Genomic DNA, 16,461 nt, shown 5'->3' on the forward strand with positions numbered 1-16,461 from the left:
CACCTTCACTTTATTACATATATATTTGTCCATTTTTTTTTCATTGTTTTATGCCTAACCAAATAGTAATGAAAGTTTTCTTAAAAGCCTATCTATAAGTAGTTCTACCTACATGTTTGATCATGCACGAAGCCCATAACATATTGCAGGATCGACCAATGAAAGGAAGCCCTCCATTCCTGCCAGGAAAGTTTTGTAAAAGTCCCATAAGGCTAGATGGCAAACTGTATGTGTCAATGTATGTTATGTATTTAAATTACACAGCGCTTCATAATTTGTTGTTGCTTAATAAGTTGACTTAATAATGAAAAAAAAAGTCCGGGTAACATCGTCCTGCAGCAACATTTAGCTAGCATACATGCCGTGATTCACTGTTGGTTCTACCTTTATTTTAATGCAAGTACAGCGTGTGCCAGAAGTGTACTCAAATGCACTTTCAGCATAGAGGTCAGGGGAGAAGGAAAGCCAAATAGAAGAAAGTCACAACTCTTGGTTTTATTCAACTGATTGTTTTTTTTTTTTTTTTTTTAATTAACAGATCTCAATACTGTTGAAGAGGTTTTCCCTAAAACTAAGTGAACGGTTGTTTACATGCTCAGGATAGCAGGTAATTTTTTTTTATTATTTTTTATTTTTATTATGTGTGTGTGTGTATATATATATGTGTGTGTATATATATATATATATATATATATATATGTATATGTATATATGTGTGTATGTAAATGTGTATGTATGTATGTGACCTACTGTAGAAGAACAAAGTTTTGCTCCCGTGTTTAGAGTGCATTATTGAAGCAGCCGCTCTCCCACTGAAATGAATGGGGGGGTCCTTTCTGCACGTGAGATCTCCATAGGCCCTGAAAAATACCCCTTGTCTTATAATCAGGGTCGTCTTATAATCAGACCTCAACTAGGTCTGACTATGAGACTAAGATCCAGATCCCCCGCAGCGATGCAGGGGACCTGGATCCTTCTGCCCCCCCCCATTTACCAGTACTTCTGAGTCCCCGGTGCGTAGTCCAGGCAGCGTGTAGAGCTCTACGCGATTTGCGTAGACAACTTCCGCTGTAGCCGGGAGGAGGTGCGGTTAGCGGCGGGGGTTGTCTGCGTCCATCGCGCAGACCTTACCCGGTGACCTGACCCGTGATCTCTGACAGCCGGGGAAGGTCTGCACGATGCTAACCGCACCTCCTCCCGGCTGCAGCGGAAGTTGCGAATCGCGTAGAGCTCTACACGCTGCCCGGGGACTCAGAAGCTCCGGTAAGTTTGGAGGGGGGAGGGAGTGTTATGTGGGGGGCATAAGGCATTTCTGTAGACCCCCTTGATGCCACTCTGCCTCCAGAAATGCCTTTTAACCCTCTATACGCCACTCTGCCTCCTGAAATGCCTTATACCTCCCTATATGCCACTCTGCCCCGTAATATGCCTTTTAACCCCCTAAATGCCAGAGTGGCATATAGGGGTATAAGGCAATTCTGGAAGCAGAGTGGCATATCATGGGGCACAGTGGCATTTAGAGGGGCAAAAGGCATATCATGGGGCACAGTGGCATATAGGGGGTATAAGGCATTTCTGGGGCAGAGTGGCAAGCCTGGGGGCAGATGTGCATAACTGGGGGGGCAGGTTTAAAAAGAAAAGGGAAATAAAAACAAAATATTTTTCTCAATCATAGCTTTTATTAAAAAAGAAATTGTTCACATAGTTTACATGAATTAACATTTACTGATAAAACTTTTTTTCCTATAGGGTCGTCTTATATTCAGGCTTTTTTCTTTTTTTCATAAATTAAAATTCAGATTTTGGGGGGTTGTCTTATAATCGAGCAAATACGGTATTATTATGGACATTTTAGAAATACCTTTTTATTATTATTATTATTATTATTCATTTAAACTTCTGCACCGTTCCTAAACAATAGAGGCCTGTTTGGTACATTTTGGATAATTTTGCCGAAAGTAATACTGTAGGAGGACCTCGTTCTGAAGTAAATGGGTGAATTGATAGTTTTGAATTGTTCCATTGAATTTTTCCTACGCCACTGTTTGTATTTCTAGAAACACATTAAATTAAGTGTGGTTTTTTTTTTTTAAAATGTATTTAAAGTTAGTTTTTACAACAAGATGAGACTGTTTTCAGATGGGAGAGTCGCATAATATCACAATGGTAACCTTCTGGTCTGCAGATAATAGATGTACCGTATACTGTAATGAAATAAAACCACATTTGCTTCAGTGCTGCACGTCAGATGAGCCTGCACAGTATTGTACAGAGATTAGTTTTAAGACGCTGCCGTTAGTATCGTATGAAAACATTATATTTTTGCAGCTCTCTCTAAGTTGCGGAGCAAATGTTTCTAATCTTCAAGTCTCTCTGTGCCATCCCTTAAGTAATGTAGATTGTTAAATAAACCACTACAATAATATGTTGTCTGCAGCATCTTAATGGCACGATTGGGAGGCAAAATGAAATGAAGCAATCACGGCGATGTCATTAGCTTAACCGGGCCACGAACACTGTAAGTCAGGCTTCGCTCGTAGAGTAAACACAGAGTAAAGAGGTTTATTGCTGGCTCTGTCATTCGCCTTATTTGTCAGGGGAACGTAGGACAGCGAAGTATCTCCGAAGCCACAGAGGGAGTTTGCAGACAGATTGCCATAAAAAGGCATAATACTGCAGAGCAAGACCATAGAGGGATTACTTGGAACTGGAACAGCGGTTCAGTTGTACTTGGCAAAACAGCCCGTCTCCGAGCAAACCTGTCAGTCGTTTATTAATGTGCCGCTAAATTTCCTCCTATATTCCAGCTTTTTATGTAGTTGGGAAAGCAGGCATTTAAAATGAACACATTCATTTACTTGAGTACTAAAAACTTGTCCCAAGGTGGTGGGTCATCTTCTTCCTCCCCTGCAACCTGGCTGATATATCTGACCCATGATGCCAGCAGGGTCACAAAAGTTCACGCTCCAATTGGATTTCCTTATGTGCAAGCGGCTACGTTCGGTTCTGCCGTGAAAGCTCCCGGCTTATGCATTCTGTCTTTGTATAACTTTGTAAATGAGGCCAGGCACAGTTGCCTAAAATAAGTTTATGTTTGGAGATACTTTACACTGTGGTTGGTTTTCCTATTTTATGTGTGTGTAATATATGTATGTGTATATGTATATGTGTATGTGTATATATATTGTGTGTGTACACATACACTGGGCCAAAAGTAGGTGTACAGTACTGATTGGATCATATTTTAGTATCTCAGGTGTTGCACATAGATCCCTAGAACCTTCGTTGTTTTCAATACCTGTAAAGTAAAACAGATGAACAATAAAGAAAATGCCATGATTCCAACAGCACTGTATACCTGTGTATATATATCTCATACAGTAAAAAATGTTGATAAAAGCTCAGATATACCCTTGGTATTGAAAAGCTTAACTGTTCAGGTCCTGCATTGAGATCTTTTAATGCTATTCTATAAATACTTTGCTGTACTTCCTGGGAAAGAATATGCCCTGACCACGAGGGAATTCTGTATATCCTCATCCTCAAGAACTGCCTGGCTCTTTTTGGTGTGGGTGTGTGTGTGTGTGTTACACAATATAATATATTATAGGGAGAGAGAGATTAGGCAAAGAAACTTGGTTATTCCATTTAAGTGAGAAAATGTGAATTTTCTATTTTTTTTTTTAGACTGCATCAGTATTTAATAATCAAAACCCACCATGCGCGAGTACAAGCTCGTGGTCCTCGGCTCAGGAGGCGTTGGAAAATCTGCATTGGTAAGTGAAGCATTCAACTGTTCGGTCATTTTTTAATGTATGTGGGGCAAGTTATCTCAGGGAAAAAGTTGTTTGTTGTAAGTCCTAATGAGAATTTTTTATACTGGTTTTTAAGACTAAAATTACGTTGAAAAAGCAGTTTCCGTTTTCTTTTTGTATAATTTCTTTTCAGGCAGCTGCATATTCATTTGTATAACTTCTTATAGCCTTAAAGGATCCAGTCAGTGTGCTGTTGGGTCAGCCAAAGTCACTCAAAATGTGGCCTGGCTGACGACGACATCAATTTGGGGATGAAGGAAGTTTATTGAAACAAAATGAGGGAAGAAAACAGGTTTTGTCACTGCTAAACTATGTAACTGCGTACAGCACTGGATTGGGAATTTTTTATAGCGGTTCCCTTTTAATTTTATTGCATCCAGCAACATGACGACAACTCATTGCTGTAAACAATATTTTTCCTGTCATACAGTGGCAGTACGACTGGGTAGTGTTCTCTCCTGTGGACAAGATGCTTAAAAGAATAGAAAGGGTTAAGTCACGGAGAACTCCTCCTACTTACCCATAAAACCCGGCTTCCCCTGAACAGCCCCAGTTTTCTTCTTGTCCCGTACAGGGACGGACTTGATGCTGTGCTGGGGAGTTTTCCCTGAAGATCAGAAGTCTGGTGAGGCACACGGGTTGTTGCCTGGGGGTTTGCAGCCTCCGATTGCTCCCCGGGTGGTGAGCAGAGCGAGGTCCCCTCCGTAGCGATGGACGGAGGGTTGTGTTGGAGTTTCTTTTCTTCGCGGCTGGAAGAGGAGCATGCGCAGTAGGTGGAACACACGCCCGGGTGGCGTTGCGTTCCACCGAAGATCCGATCGCGCTACTGAGCATGCGCGAATCGGATCTTCTGGAGGGCGCCAAATTCAAACCTATAAAGGTTGTTTTTCGTTCCTGTCTGTCTGCATGGGCATTTCTCAGCACAGGATACCGTGTCACCAGCCCCCCCCACACGGTTCTGAGGATTTGGAGGTAAGATTATTTTATCTTTTCCTTCAATATTCTCTTCCTCCAGAAGATATATATAAAAAAAAAAAAAAAAAAAAAAAAAAAAAAAAAAAAAAAAAAAAAAAAAAAAAAAAAAAAAAATTATTATATATTTTTTATTTACGCTTGTATTTTGTCTAGTCCGGTTTTCACCTGGATATAAAGACAAGAAATCTGCTCCCATTCCTAGAAGTCCACTTTTAAATCAAAGCATGTGGCTTGCTCTGAGTGTGCTACTCCTCTGCCAGATGGATGCAGAAAAAAGATGTGTAATGCCTGCTGGGCAGAGCAACTCACTAAAGACAAACAAAAGGACTTGGAATCCTTCCTGGGATGGTTTCAGGAAAACCTAGCATCCAGGTCTCTGCGGCTCAAGCTCAGTCGAGGGTTCCGGGTAAACCTGCCCGTAAACGCAGGAGATCCCGGTCTTCCTCCAGATCAGATCTCTCATCAGGAGAAATTTTGCAATCTTCGTACTCCTCTACCTCGTTCAGTTCTGAGGATGAAGTGGTTTTTCCTCCCCAGGAGCTTCGCAGATTCACTAAGGAGGTGACTCGCATGTTATCAGACAAAGAGCTGGATAAAATCAAGGGTTTTCCTATACTTCCCAAGTTAAGACAGCTAATGGAAAGAGAATGGAAAGACCCAGGGAAGAGGGTTTTTTCTCTCCAGGCATTTTAAGCATCTATTCCAGCTTCAAAGTGAAGAGCATTGGGATGAACCCCCCAAGGTGGATGTCCACATAGCCCAGCTGTCGAAAAAGACGACCATTCCCATTGGAGGTGTCTCAGGTCTGAAGGACTCAATGGATAGAAGAGTCGAGACTTCTTGCTGCTGAGCGGCAGTGGCCAGTACAGCAGTGTCTAGAGCACAGAGTTGTTGGATACAGGCCCTGGAAGACTGTTTGCCGGATGATCAAGATTCCGAAATCTCCGGACTTCTAAAAAATTTGCGATTTTCCAGCAGTTGTTCTTACAGATTCCTCTCAAGAGTTGGTGAAGATATCCGCTAAGAATATGGGGTTACCGTCTGTGGCTCGTAGAGCCTTATGGTTGAGATCCTGGACGGCGGATTCAGCCTCCAACACATCTCTACGTGACTTACCTTTTGAGGGGAGTATATTGTTCGGAGCGCCATTGGAAGATTTAATCAAACAAATGTCGGAGACCAAGAGGGCTCTTCCTCAGGATAGACGTCCTAGATGGAATAGGAGATATCCGTACAAGACAACCAGGCCTTTCCAGACGTCTTCCAAATCGCAGAATTTTCGGAATTTCTACGGAGAGGGAAAGTTCTGACAAAGTGGGAAGAAGGCTGCAGCAATTCAAGCATATTTGGGAACAGACTATACACAACAGTTGGATTCGGAAAATCGTTTCAGAGGGGTACAGGATCGGTTTCTTCTCCCTTCCCAGAAGTCAGTTCCTGATCTCTTCATATCCTTCCTCGGTGAAAAATGTAGCTCTACATTCGGCGAGCCTATCTCTCCTATCAAAAGGGTTTATAGAGAGAGTTCAGATTTCTCAACGCTTCCAAGGAGTCTATTCCAGACTGTTTCTAGTCCCAAAGCCGGACGGATCCTTTCAACCCGTTTTAGATCTAAAAAGAGTCAACAGCTGCATCCAGTATCGCCACTTTCGTATGGAGAAAATTTCTTCAGTCACCCACCTTCTTCAGAAGGGAGACGTCATGGCTACTTTGGACCTGATGCTTACCTTCACGTCCCAATTGCGGAGATTTCCAGAAAGTTTCTCAAGTTTGGAACCCGTATAAAAGGAAAAATTTATTTCCAGTTCAAGACCCTTCCGTTCGGTCTGTCGTCGGCCCCAAGGATCTTCACAATGATTTTGTGTCCCTCGACGGCTTCTCTAAGAGAAAAAGGGATTTCCATCGTTCCTTACCTGGACGACTGGCTCATCAAGGCCGAATCTTCAAGGGAGCTCCGGGCGGATCTAGTCACCACAATGCGATTGCTGGAAGTGCACGGCTGGATTATCAACCGCAGCAAATCCAACCTCAGACCTTCCACCAGGATCCAATTCCTAGGCCTAGAGGTGGATTCGATTTCCCAACGTATATTTCTTCCTTCCGAAAACAACAGGAAAATCATGAGAGGTCAGATTGCTTCAATTACATCAGACTTGCTCTATCAGGAAGGCCATGAGCGTCTTAGGTCTACTGACAGCCTCCATCCCAGCAGTCAGGTGGGCAAGATCTCAACTACGTCCCCTTCAGTGGGATATTCTTCAGGGTTGGTCCAGGCGAGAGGACCACCTAGACCGGGACATAACTATCTCGAGTCAGGTCTTATCCCAACTTTCCTGGTGGAGGACCTCTTCTCATCTTTCAAAAGGCCTTTTCTTTTCGTCCTCGCAATTGGATAACTCTTACCATGGATGCTTCTGGTATCGGTTGGGGCGCCCATTTAAGTTATCCCTTCAGGCAAGGAATCTGGTCTCTGGAAGATTTGCTTCGTTCGTCCAACTACCGGGAACTAAAAATCGGTTCTTAAAGCACAAGTAGCCTTCAGGCCCCGATTGGAAGGTCGTTCCGTGAAGATTCCGTCAGACAACGCTACAACAGTCGCATATGGAAACATATGTGGGGGTACACGAGTATGGAGCCTGCAAGTCCTTTGTTCGACTATAATGAGTTGGGCCCAGCTTCATCTGGAAGACTTATCAGCACCCACATAAGAGGCTGCGATAATTTCATTGCAGACGATCTAAGCAGGCTAAGATGGTCTCAAGCAGAGTGGTCCTTGACCGAAAGAATCTTTACCTCCCTGGTTTCAAGATTTGGCCTTCCGGATATAGATTTGATGGCCTCCAGGCGAAACAGGAAGGTACCGATTTTTGCCTCAATCAACAGGCAGGATTTGCCCGACTTTCTGGACGGTCTGTCCATCAAGTGGAACTTCCATCTGGGATACGTGTTTCCACCTGTCGCATTAATTCCCCGTGTCCTCCAGAAGATTCATTCGGACAGGGCTCGGGTATTAGCCGTTATCCCTTACTGGCAGAACCGCAGTTGGTTCTCCCTCCTAAGTCAACTGAGTCTAATGTATTGGGAACTGCCTCCCTCGGGTCAATTGGACGGTGGCAATCTTCCTCCAGATCATCTCCAGATGTTCAAGTTGACGGCCTGGCTACTGCAAGGATGATTCTTCGTGGCCAGGGTGTTACGGAGGATCTTTCTGACTTGCTGTTACGATCTGTCAGGGGCTCTACTTCAAAAATTTATTTTCGGGTCTGGAAGAAATTCCTGCTAGGGATGTTTCGGTTTTTCCTCGTTTCATCAGCTCCATTTTGATGTTTTTAAAAGATGTTTTTTCTACGGGCCTTAGTGTCTTGACTCTAAATGGTCAGATATCGGCTCTATCTATCATTTTTTTTTTTTTTTTTTTTCTTTTTCTCTTGAAGACCTAGCTTCTCATGTACTGGTTAGACGGTTTTTTAAGGCCATTACAATTTCAACGTCCTCCGAGAAGGACTCACTTCCCGTCCTGGGATCTTACCGTAGTTCTTAACGCCCTTTGCTCTGCTCCGTTTGAAAATATGGAACAAGTGTCGTTGAAACCCCTCTCTTTAAAGACTGTGTTCTTCGTGACGATTACGTCCGCCAAACGTGTAGGTGAAATCCAAGCCCTTTCATCCATCAGGATAAAGTTGTTCTCCACCTACAGCCCTCCTTTCTTCCGAAGGTTTTGTCAAAGTCCCCTATTATTCAGCCCTTGGTGCTTCCATCATTTTTTCCGTCTCCTTCCTCTACGGATGAAGCTAAGTGGCATATGTTGGATGTTAGAGAGCACTAGAGTTATATATTGCTGGGACTTCCTCCATCCGTTCCACCGACCAGCTTTTTGTTTCTTGGTATGGTCGTTCGGCGGGTAAGGCTGCCACTAAGGCTTCCTTGTCAAGATGGATCACGGAAACTATTCACATGGGCTACCATGTCTCTGACCTACCTTTATCGCCGATCACTGCCCACTCAACCAGGGCCGTGTCTGCCTTTTGGGCTGAGAAGGCTTCCGCTTCACCAGAGGATATTTGCAGAGCAGCTACGTGGTCGTCTTTCAATACATTCGTTCCTCGCTACCGACTAGACGCCTTCTCATCCTCAGCAGCGGATTCTGGGCATAGGTGCTCCAAGCTGTTGTTTCCTGAGGAATCTATTGCCCTCCCCTTTTTTACGGGATCTTGTTACATCCCAGTCGTACTGCCACTGTATGACAGGAAAAATGGAAATTTTTTACTCACCGTAAATTCCTTTTTCCTAAATACAGTGGCAGTACGGATTTCCCTCCCTTTATTCCTAATAAATTATTTTTGCAAGCAGTTTTGTGTTCTTGTTACTTACTGGGGCTGTTCAGGGGAAGCCGGGTTTTATGGGTAAGTAGGAGGAGTTCTCCGTGACTTAACCCTTTCTATTCTTTTAAGCATCTTGTCCACAGGAGAGAACACTACCCAGTCGTACTGCCACTGTATTTAGGAAAAAGGAATTTACGGTGAGTAAAAAATTTCCATTTTTGTACTTGATTTAAACCGCAATGTATTGCAATGCCGTTCAGTGCTGTAGAGGCAGGTAAGAAGTTACATTAAACAGCTATTACATACCTAACCACAGTAAGGAAGAACTAAGGGTAATGTGGCTAGCATTTATAGCCATGATCTGAATTCTGATTCAGTATTGACCTTCCGAGATAGCTGAAGGGGTTAACACATAATTGATCATTGTTGGGCCTTATCTCTTACTTAGCTTTTGTTTGAACAAGCATTTTACAAAGTAGTGAAACAGACCAAATGTTTTACCAGCGCATGAGAATGACCTTTGATCTATCTGACTCATTAGGCAATATGTACAGATGGGGTAATTGTTTACCTACCATTCAGGTATAGGTTTTTTTGTTTTTTAATTCACTTACAGTATATGTTGGGCAAGAAATTTTGATTTCTGTCTCCTTTTTTAATGAGACATTTATTTATCAAGTAGCGATTTCTATTTCAGCGTTCAGCATTATGTGTGTATATATAATGTGTGTGTGTGTGTGTGTGTATGTGTATATATATATATGTGTATATATATGTATGTAATCATCCCAAAAAGTGATGCCAAATTTATTTAGAGTCTGCAATAAAAAGTAATATGAAAAACTACAAAGTACCAAACTGTATGAATGAGACCTCAGGTGAAATTTTTTCTTGCTGACACAGGTCCACTTTCTGTTGGTCTGTATTATAGACAAATAATTATGACTTACTGTGCGAGGAACAAGTGAATGGGTGGACTAATTTTTTTGCTCTTACATTTGTGTTAATCACTTTTTTTGAGCCTTATTGTCTGCACAACTGAATGTCAAGCGGCATTCTGAATGTCGCTGTTGGAAGAGCAGAAAGACATTTCTTTGAAAGCTGTGCTATATGGACAAAAGTATTTGACCATTGCGACAGGGACTTTGATGATATTGCATTCTAAATACTTTAATATGTGGTTGGCAGCTTTGCATCTATAATAGCTTCCACAATTCTGGGAAGGCTGTCCACAAGATTTTGGAGTGTTTCTGTAAAAAAAAAATGCTCCTTCATCCAGTATCCCCTTCAGCATACCAAAACATTTTGGACAAAGCTATGCTTCCAACTTTGTGAGAACAGTTTGGGGAAGGCACTTTTCTATTCCAGCATGACGGCGCCCCAGTGGAAGAACTTGACTGGCCCTCACAGAGCCCTGACCTCAACCACATCGACCACCTTTGAGATGAACTGGAATGGAGATTGCCAGCCAGGCCTTCTCGTCCAACATCGGTGGCTGAACTCACTAGGACTCTACTGGATGAATGGGCTAAAATTCCCACAGAAACTCTCCAAAACCTTGTGGAAAACTCTTCCCAAAAGAGTGGAAGCTGTTATATATGCAGAAGGGGGACCAACTACATATTAATGTCTATGTGTTTAGAATGCGATGTCATAAAAGTCCCCGGATAATGGTCAGCTGTCCCAATACTTATGTAAATATAGCATATTTTTTGTGTATTAGATAGTAATATGTTAAATGGCCTCTACATGTGGATAGAGTAAAATAAATGCACACATTTTGTGGATTATGTCTTTGTCATTGTGCACTTCGGCTTTGTATTTGTAAATGGGTTTTGGTTGGTGCCAATGGAAAGCAAGCTGAGGTGGTTGAACAGGTTATGAATATTACAACTGTTTATTTGTTCTACTTTTGTTCCCCCAGACAGTACAGTTTGTTCAGGGAATATTTGTGGAAAAATACGACCCTACTATAGAAGATTCATACAGAAAGGTGAGCGATTACTACTGTGTGTCTTTCCCTACTAAAACTGTAGAATAAATAACCTGCCCCATAAATAGTTAAAAACTGTTGTGGCTCCGGCTTGTCTACACCCAGATGCTTTATGTAAAAGGGGATTAATGTGTTGTTTGCTTGCAAAAACCAGCAGACGTTTTATGTATATCTGCCTCCTATGTGCATCACTGTGTTGTTTTTCTCTAAAAAGAGCCATAATTGGGCAATGCATTGGACATCGTATGATCTGACAGGTAGCAGTTATGTAAAAGAAGCAGGCAACAATGCAACTTCTGGGGGGATTTTTTTTTTAATATCCAACATACACGGGGGAGGGGTGGTAATTTAACTGAGCCCGAAAACAAAGTTGTGTACAAATGCTTAGCGCTTCTGTTCTAACTCAATGAACTGGGCCAATATTAAATCCATACAAAAATAAATGAAAGGAGGTTCTTATATTCAAGTCGCATTTATGAAAAACAAAACAAAAAAATTATGTCCAAAGACTTTTGTGACTGTTAAAAATAAATAAATAAATCCATGGTTAGTCCTGCAGTAAGGCTAGGTTTCCACTTGGGTTTTTGTCCGGCGTTTTTTTCTTGATGAAAAACGCCAGGAAAACTGCCAAGAAAACTGCCACTGCATTTACCTGCGTTTTGGCGTTTTTTCTGCAGTTTTTTCTGGCGTTTTAGCCTTTCTGTGGAAATTGCTTTTTTTGACCTTAGGCAGTTTTTCCAGCCTTTACAAGTTAGAAGTTTCACCCAGCTAAAAGGGATTAGGATAAATGGCAAGTATCTGCCCTCTCCTGATGTCATTTACTTGGTAGACCCTTTTGTCTCTTTTCTGTGGTTTGTAAGGCATGCTTTATTTCGAATGTCTGCTCCTCTGGGAAGATTGGCCCCAAATGATGGTGCAAATTGTTTGCTGTTGCTTTTGGCACGCAGGATCTGGTCGCGTATGTTTGTTTGTAATGGCATGTTTGTTCCAAATGGTGTAAAATTCAATATGAACCAGTCCAGGACTTTGTTTTGTGTGAAACTGTTTGTTTCCAGCCTATTTCTCGTAGGACACACAGATACTGGGTCCATCCTCTGCATTGTAACTGTGGAAAAAACGCCATAAAAACGCCAAGGCAATAAACCCACATGGCTTTTTCATGGCGTTTTTTCTCTCCCATAGACTTCTATTGGAGAAAAAAAGCCAAGATTTCTTGCAAAAAACGCCAGAGTGTGAACATGCTGCAGTTTTGAAAAACTGCCACAGAGCCCAAAAAAGCAGAAAAACGCCAAAGAGGACTGAAAAAACGCCAAACAGAAAAACGCCAAGTGGAAATTGCATTTTGCGATTTCCTATTGAAGAACAGCTAACATCTGGCTGCAGCCGTTTTTCACAAAAAAACGCCAGGTGGCGCTATTGGCGTTTTTATAGGCGTTTTTAGCAAAAAAAAACCCAAATGGAAACCAAGCCTAAATGTAGGATTTTACGAAAGAATTGCTTTGTAAAGTCAAAGAAATATATTATCGGACACACTCGTTTGATCTTTATAAAACAAAATTTGGCAGACTTTGTCTGAATTGTCATGCTTTTCGATTACAGCAAGTGGAAGTTGAAGGGCAGCAATGTATGCTTGAAATTCTCGACACAGCCGGAACAGTAAGTACATTTACTTTGCGTTATTTTTGTAATATTTTCAGACAGGATGATATGCAGGAAGCATATGGAATATAAGCTGCCCAATTGTTAAGAGGTGGTATGATATTGTATTCATTGGCCGGGATAAGACATCATATCCCCGCGCTCAGCATCAATTGCCAGCGCGTAGTTATCTCCCCCCTCCGCTCGCCCCCTCCTCTGGGGAGGAATAATCTAGGGCGGCAATTGCCTCCCCTTAGCCTATGTATATATTGCTTACAATACAGATTACTGTCCAAGTGAGGTGTTATGCATGGTGTGGTGCTGTGAGAATGGCATTTAGACAGTAACTATATACTACCATCTTGAATATGTTTTTTTCCATGAACTTCCTTACAATTCAGCTTGTTTAATGTATAAATGCGACTTCTTGATTTATTATTTTGTATTTCTACTGTATTATGGGATTCTTATTATATGAACAGAAATCTGTAACCTGTGTTTTTTTGTTACAGGAACAGTTCACGGCTATGAGAGATTTATACATGAAGAACGGTCAAGGATTTGCACTAGTATATTCTATCACGGCACAGTCCACGTTTAATGACTTGCAGGACTTGAGGGAACAGATTTTACGGGTTAAGGACACAGAAGACGTATGTATATTTCTTGCATTTGTTACAGTTCCTTTGTCTTGTCACCTTTAATGGCAAAATTGGATAGACGTGTCAGCCCTAGAGAAAGTGGAGTCTTTAGTTGATAGTTTTTATGGTGCCAACATATGGTTTGATCATCCCAATGCGTAGTGATATCAGAAAGATGAAAAATGAAATTCACAATCATTGATAATGAATACTTAGACTTCCACAAAGGAAAAAATAGCTATTTCTGGGTGCATTTTCATGTGTATCCAATGGAATATCATACTTAAACATATACCTTGTTTTTACACCTTTCATATTCACTAACCAATGCATTGAGTACTAAGAAGTTGTGTCTATAACCTGTTAGTAAAATAGTTTTACTTTAAGAAACGTGAAAGTGTCTACTGTTCATTAAAAAATAAATAAAGCTGACTGATTTATATTCATTGGCCTATTTTGAAATCTAAGACTCGTATGCGGTTGCTAGACGACTTTAAATCCGTAGAGAATGATTGGCATATCCTACTGTACTGTGGAGTTTGTGCTTTTCAAATAATTTAATCCCTATGACCTACATATGCACGGAAGCGTCACCTTTAAACTGTTTCCATTGATCTTCATTAACACGTTGCCATGTGAGTCTATAATACGTGTTTCTATGTCCATATGAGTAAGCCGGCCTAGGGATGTCAATCAAACAGTTATGGCAATATTAAGCTTTTGTTGTGAATTGCAGGTTCCCATGATCCTAGTGGGCAATAAATGTGACCTGGAAGATGAGCGGGTAGTTGGCAAGGAGCAGGGGCAAAACTTAGCCAGACAGTGGAATAACTGTGCCTTTTTAGAATCTTCTGCAAAATCTAAGATCAATGTAAACGAGGTAAGAACTGGTACACCTGCACTGCTGTAAATGTTATTTTGTGTTAATTATTTGAGGACAGAAAAACAAATCTATAATTCAATTATTAATCTCCAAGGACAACAGCTGGCAAACTGTCAATGTAACTGAATGCTACTTGTTTAATGGCCCTGTCTCTTTTTAACTCTGGCAGTTATATGCATCTAAACTGAGCATGAGATCCCCTCTAGAATAAGCATTTTCCCCTTTCCACACCCCACCAGCTATTTACCATGACTGAACCCCCCCCCCAGGAATATATTAACCACCAGCCATCTTCAGCAATGGCCTGGTGAATGTAGTGGGGTCTAACAAGACCACCCCGGGGGAAATATACGCCAAAAGTGTTCTCACTGATTTCAATGACATAACTATTGTGACCCTGTTGGCTGCTTGAACCTGCAAATCAATGGCAAGAATTGTCAGATAATGGAGGAGGCAGGCAGCTTTACGTACTTTAATATGCATTATTTGGAATAGCTCCTTGGGACACTAAGCTGCCCATTTTAAAATGAAGCAAATCTCATTTTCTAACTTGAGTAAATAAAGTACTGTTCCTTTTTTAATGCTTCACATCCCCATTATTTCTGTGTGTAAATGCTCAGTCGATAATTGCTATATTTAATATATTGGAAATTATAACAGCATAATCATTGAAAATGGAATACTGATATTAGGCTTCTGTTTTTAATGTATGATCAGGTACTCTGGAACCTGTAGAACTGCGTCTCTGCAATATGCCTAATGGTAGCTTTTCTTTTTCCCCTTCAGATCTTTTATGACTTGGTCAGACAGATAAATAGGAAAACACCAGTGGAAAAGAAGAAACCTAAAAAGAAATCAACGTGTCTGCTGCTTTAGAGACTCTTCAAGCAGCAGCTCTGAGCCAGGTGAACTGAATAATTTTACATATGTGTGTTTCTGTTAAGAATAAAATAAGATGGTCCTGTTTAAGCTATTTTTGTGTAGCCGCACATCAATGTGTAGTACCTGAAAACACTTTATTTTCATTGCACTATAAAACTCTAAAGCTACACTTGAATACATTTTAGGTAATTTTGTCAGTGTTTAACTCTCCTTTCTTTTCTCTTCAGACTACAGGAATGAAGAACTGTTGCCTAGTTGGAAAGTGCCAGCATTCCAAATTGGAGACAAAAAAAAAAAATAATGAAACCCCATCAAAATTAACATATCTTAAGAGGCTCCTTCTGTTTTGTATATTATGTGAGGAAGTTTGATCTACAGTACTGTTTGCACAAGAATCCCTACGAATGAATTAGCTGTTTCTAGCTCACCGAAACCAGGACGCAGTTGTATCTTTTCTTGCAATAGTGGTTTTTCGCAAATGTGAAAGTAGATACGCGACTTGATTTTGAACGATCCTACAGAAAGAGCATAAATGCATTTCAAATGTTAGATATTAATAGTTTAATTTACCAGATTTTCACAATGACTTTCTTCCAAATCCTTTTCCTAGTCATGCCTGTCAAGCACTAAAAATAAAAAAAACAAAAAACAAAACTGTTCAGCCATTTATAGTTTTACATTATAAATATAGAGTTATATATATGCCCCTTAACGAAGTCAACGGGGCGCCTTCATTTTATATTTAAAACGTATGGGTTTATCATTATTCATCTTGTCATATTCTAATTAAAACATTTTGTGCATAATGCTTTTTGGGGAGGGAAGGGGACGGAGGGGTCTTTTATAGGAAAACCAGGATAACTGATTTCTATGGATTTCAAAGCTGAAATATATAATATACTAAAACAACTCTAATATTGCTTCTTGTGTTTTACTGTCACAAATTAAATTACAGCTTTTATGAATGATTAAATTTTAGTACATTTTCATTTCCTTGATTTTGGTGTGTTTTGTTATACTCTAGGGCTTGTTTTTCTGCGTAAATGTACTCTCGGGGCATCACGCGTTGCCATATGCTTTGAAGACCTAATGTTTTACACATCTGTCCCTTTAAGAAAACCATCTGAAAATTCAGACTTTTAAGGAATGCATGTTATGTAAAGAAACCTGAAAAATTTGGGGCCCTGCAGTAACTTTCCTTGCTTGGTAAATAGGCAAAAAGAAAAATTGGTGTCATTTCTGTTTTATGATTGCTCACAGGTTGTCCCATCCAGAGGAAGCCCATTGGATACTTGGTTACTGTGCTTTATCC

At 40.9% G+C, this 16,461-nt stretch overlaps 1 protein-coding gene and 1 long non-coding RNA gene across 2 annotated transcripts in view; both read left to right on the forward strand.

The window, feature by feature from the left end:
* The window catches only part of RAP1A (RAP1A, member of RAS oncogene family), a 29,521-nt gene extending 13,383 nt beyond the window's left edge, over nt 1-16,138 (forward strand). The window contains exons 2-9 of the mRNA XM_053457580.1: nt 539-607; nt 3,688-3,776; nt 11,037-11,105; nt 12,705-12,761; nt 13,256-13,396; nt 14,121-14,264; nt 15,054-15,172; nt 15,377-16,138. Coding sequence (XP_053313555.1) covers nt 3,720-3,776; nt 11,037-11,105; nt 12,705-12,761; nt 13,256-13,396; nt 14,121-14,264; nt 15,054-15,143 — 558 coding nt within the window. The 5' untranslated portion in view covers nt 539-607; nt 3,688-3,719 and the 3' untranslated portion in view covers nt 15,144-15,172; nt 15,377-16,138. The remainder of the gene's footprint in view (nt 1-538; nt 608-3,687; nt 3,777-11,036; nt 11,106-12,704; nt 12,762-13,255; nt 13,397-14,120; nt 14,265-15,053; nt 15,173-15,376) is intronic.
* LOC128475101 (uncharacterized) lies at nt 5,270-6,088 on the forward strand. The gene is made up of 2 exons (XR_008346434.1): nt 5,270-5,459; nt 5,510-6,088. It is a non-coding gene; the product is annotated as an uncharacterized LOC128475101 (long non-coding RNA).
* Nucleotides 16,139-16,461: the final 323 nt, after the last annotated feature.

Source organism: Spea bombifrons, chromosome 2, assembly GCF_027358695.1.
Source record: "Spea bombifrons isolate aSpeBom1 chromosome 2, aSpeBom1.2.pri, whole genome shotgun sequence".
In the NCBI taxonomy this organism is placed as follows: Eukaryota; Metazoa; Chordata; class Amphibia; order Anura; family Pelobatidae; genus Spea; species Spea bombifrons.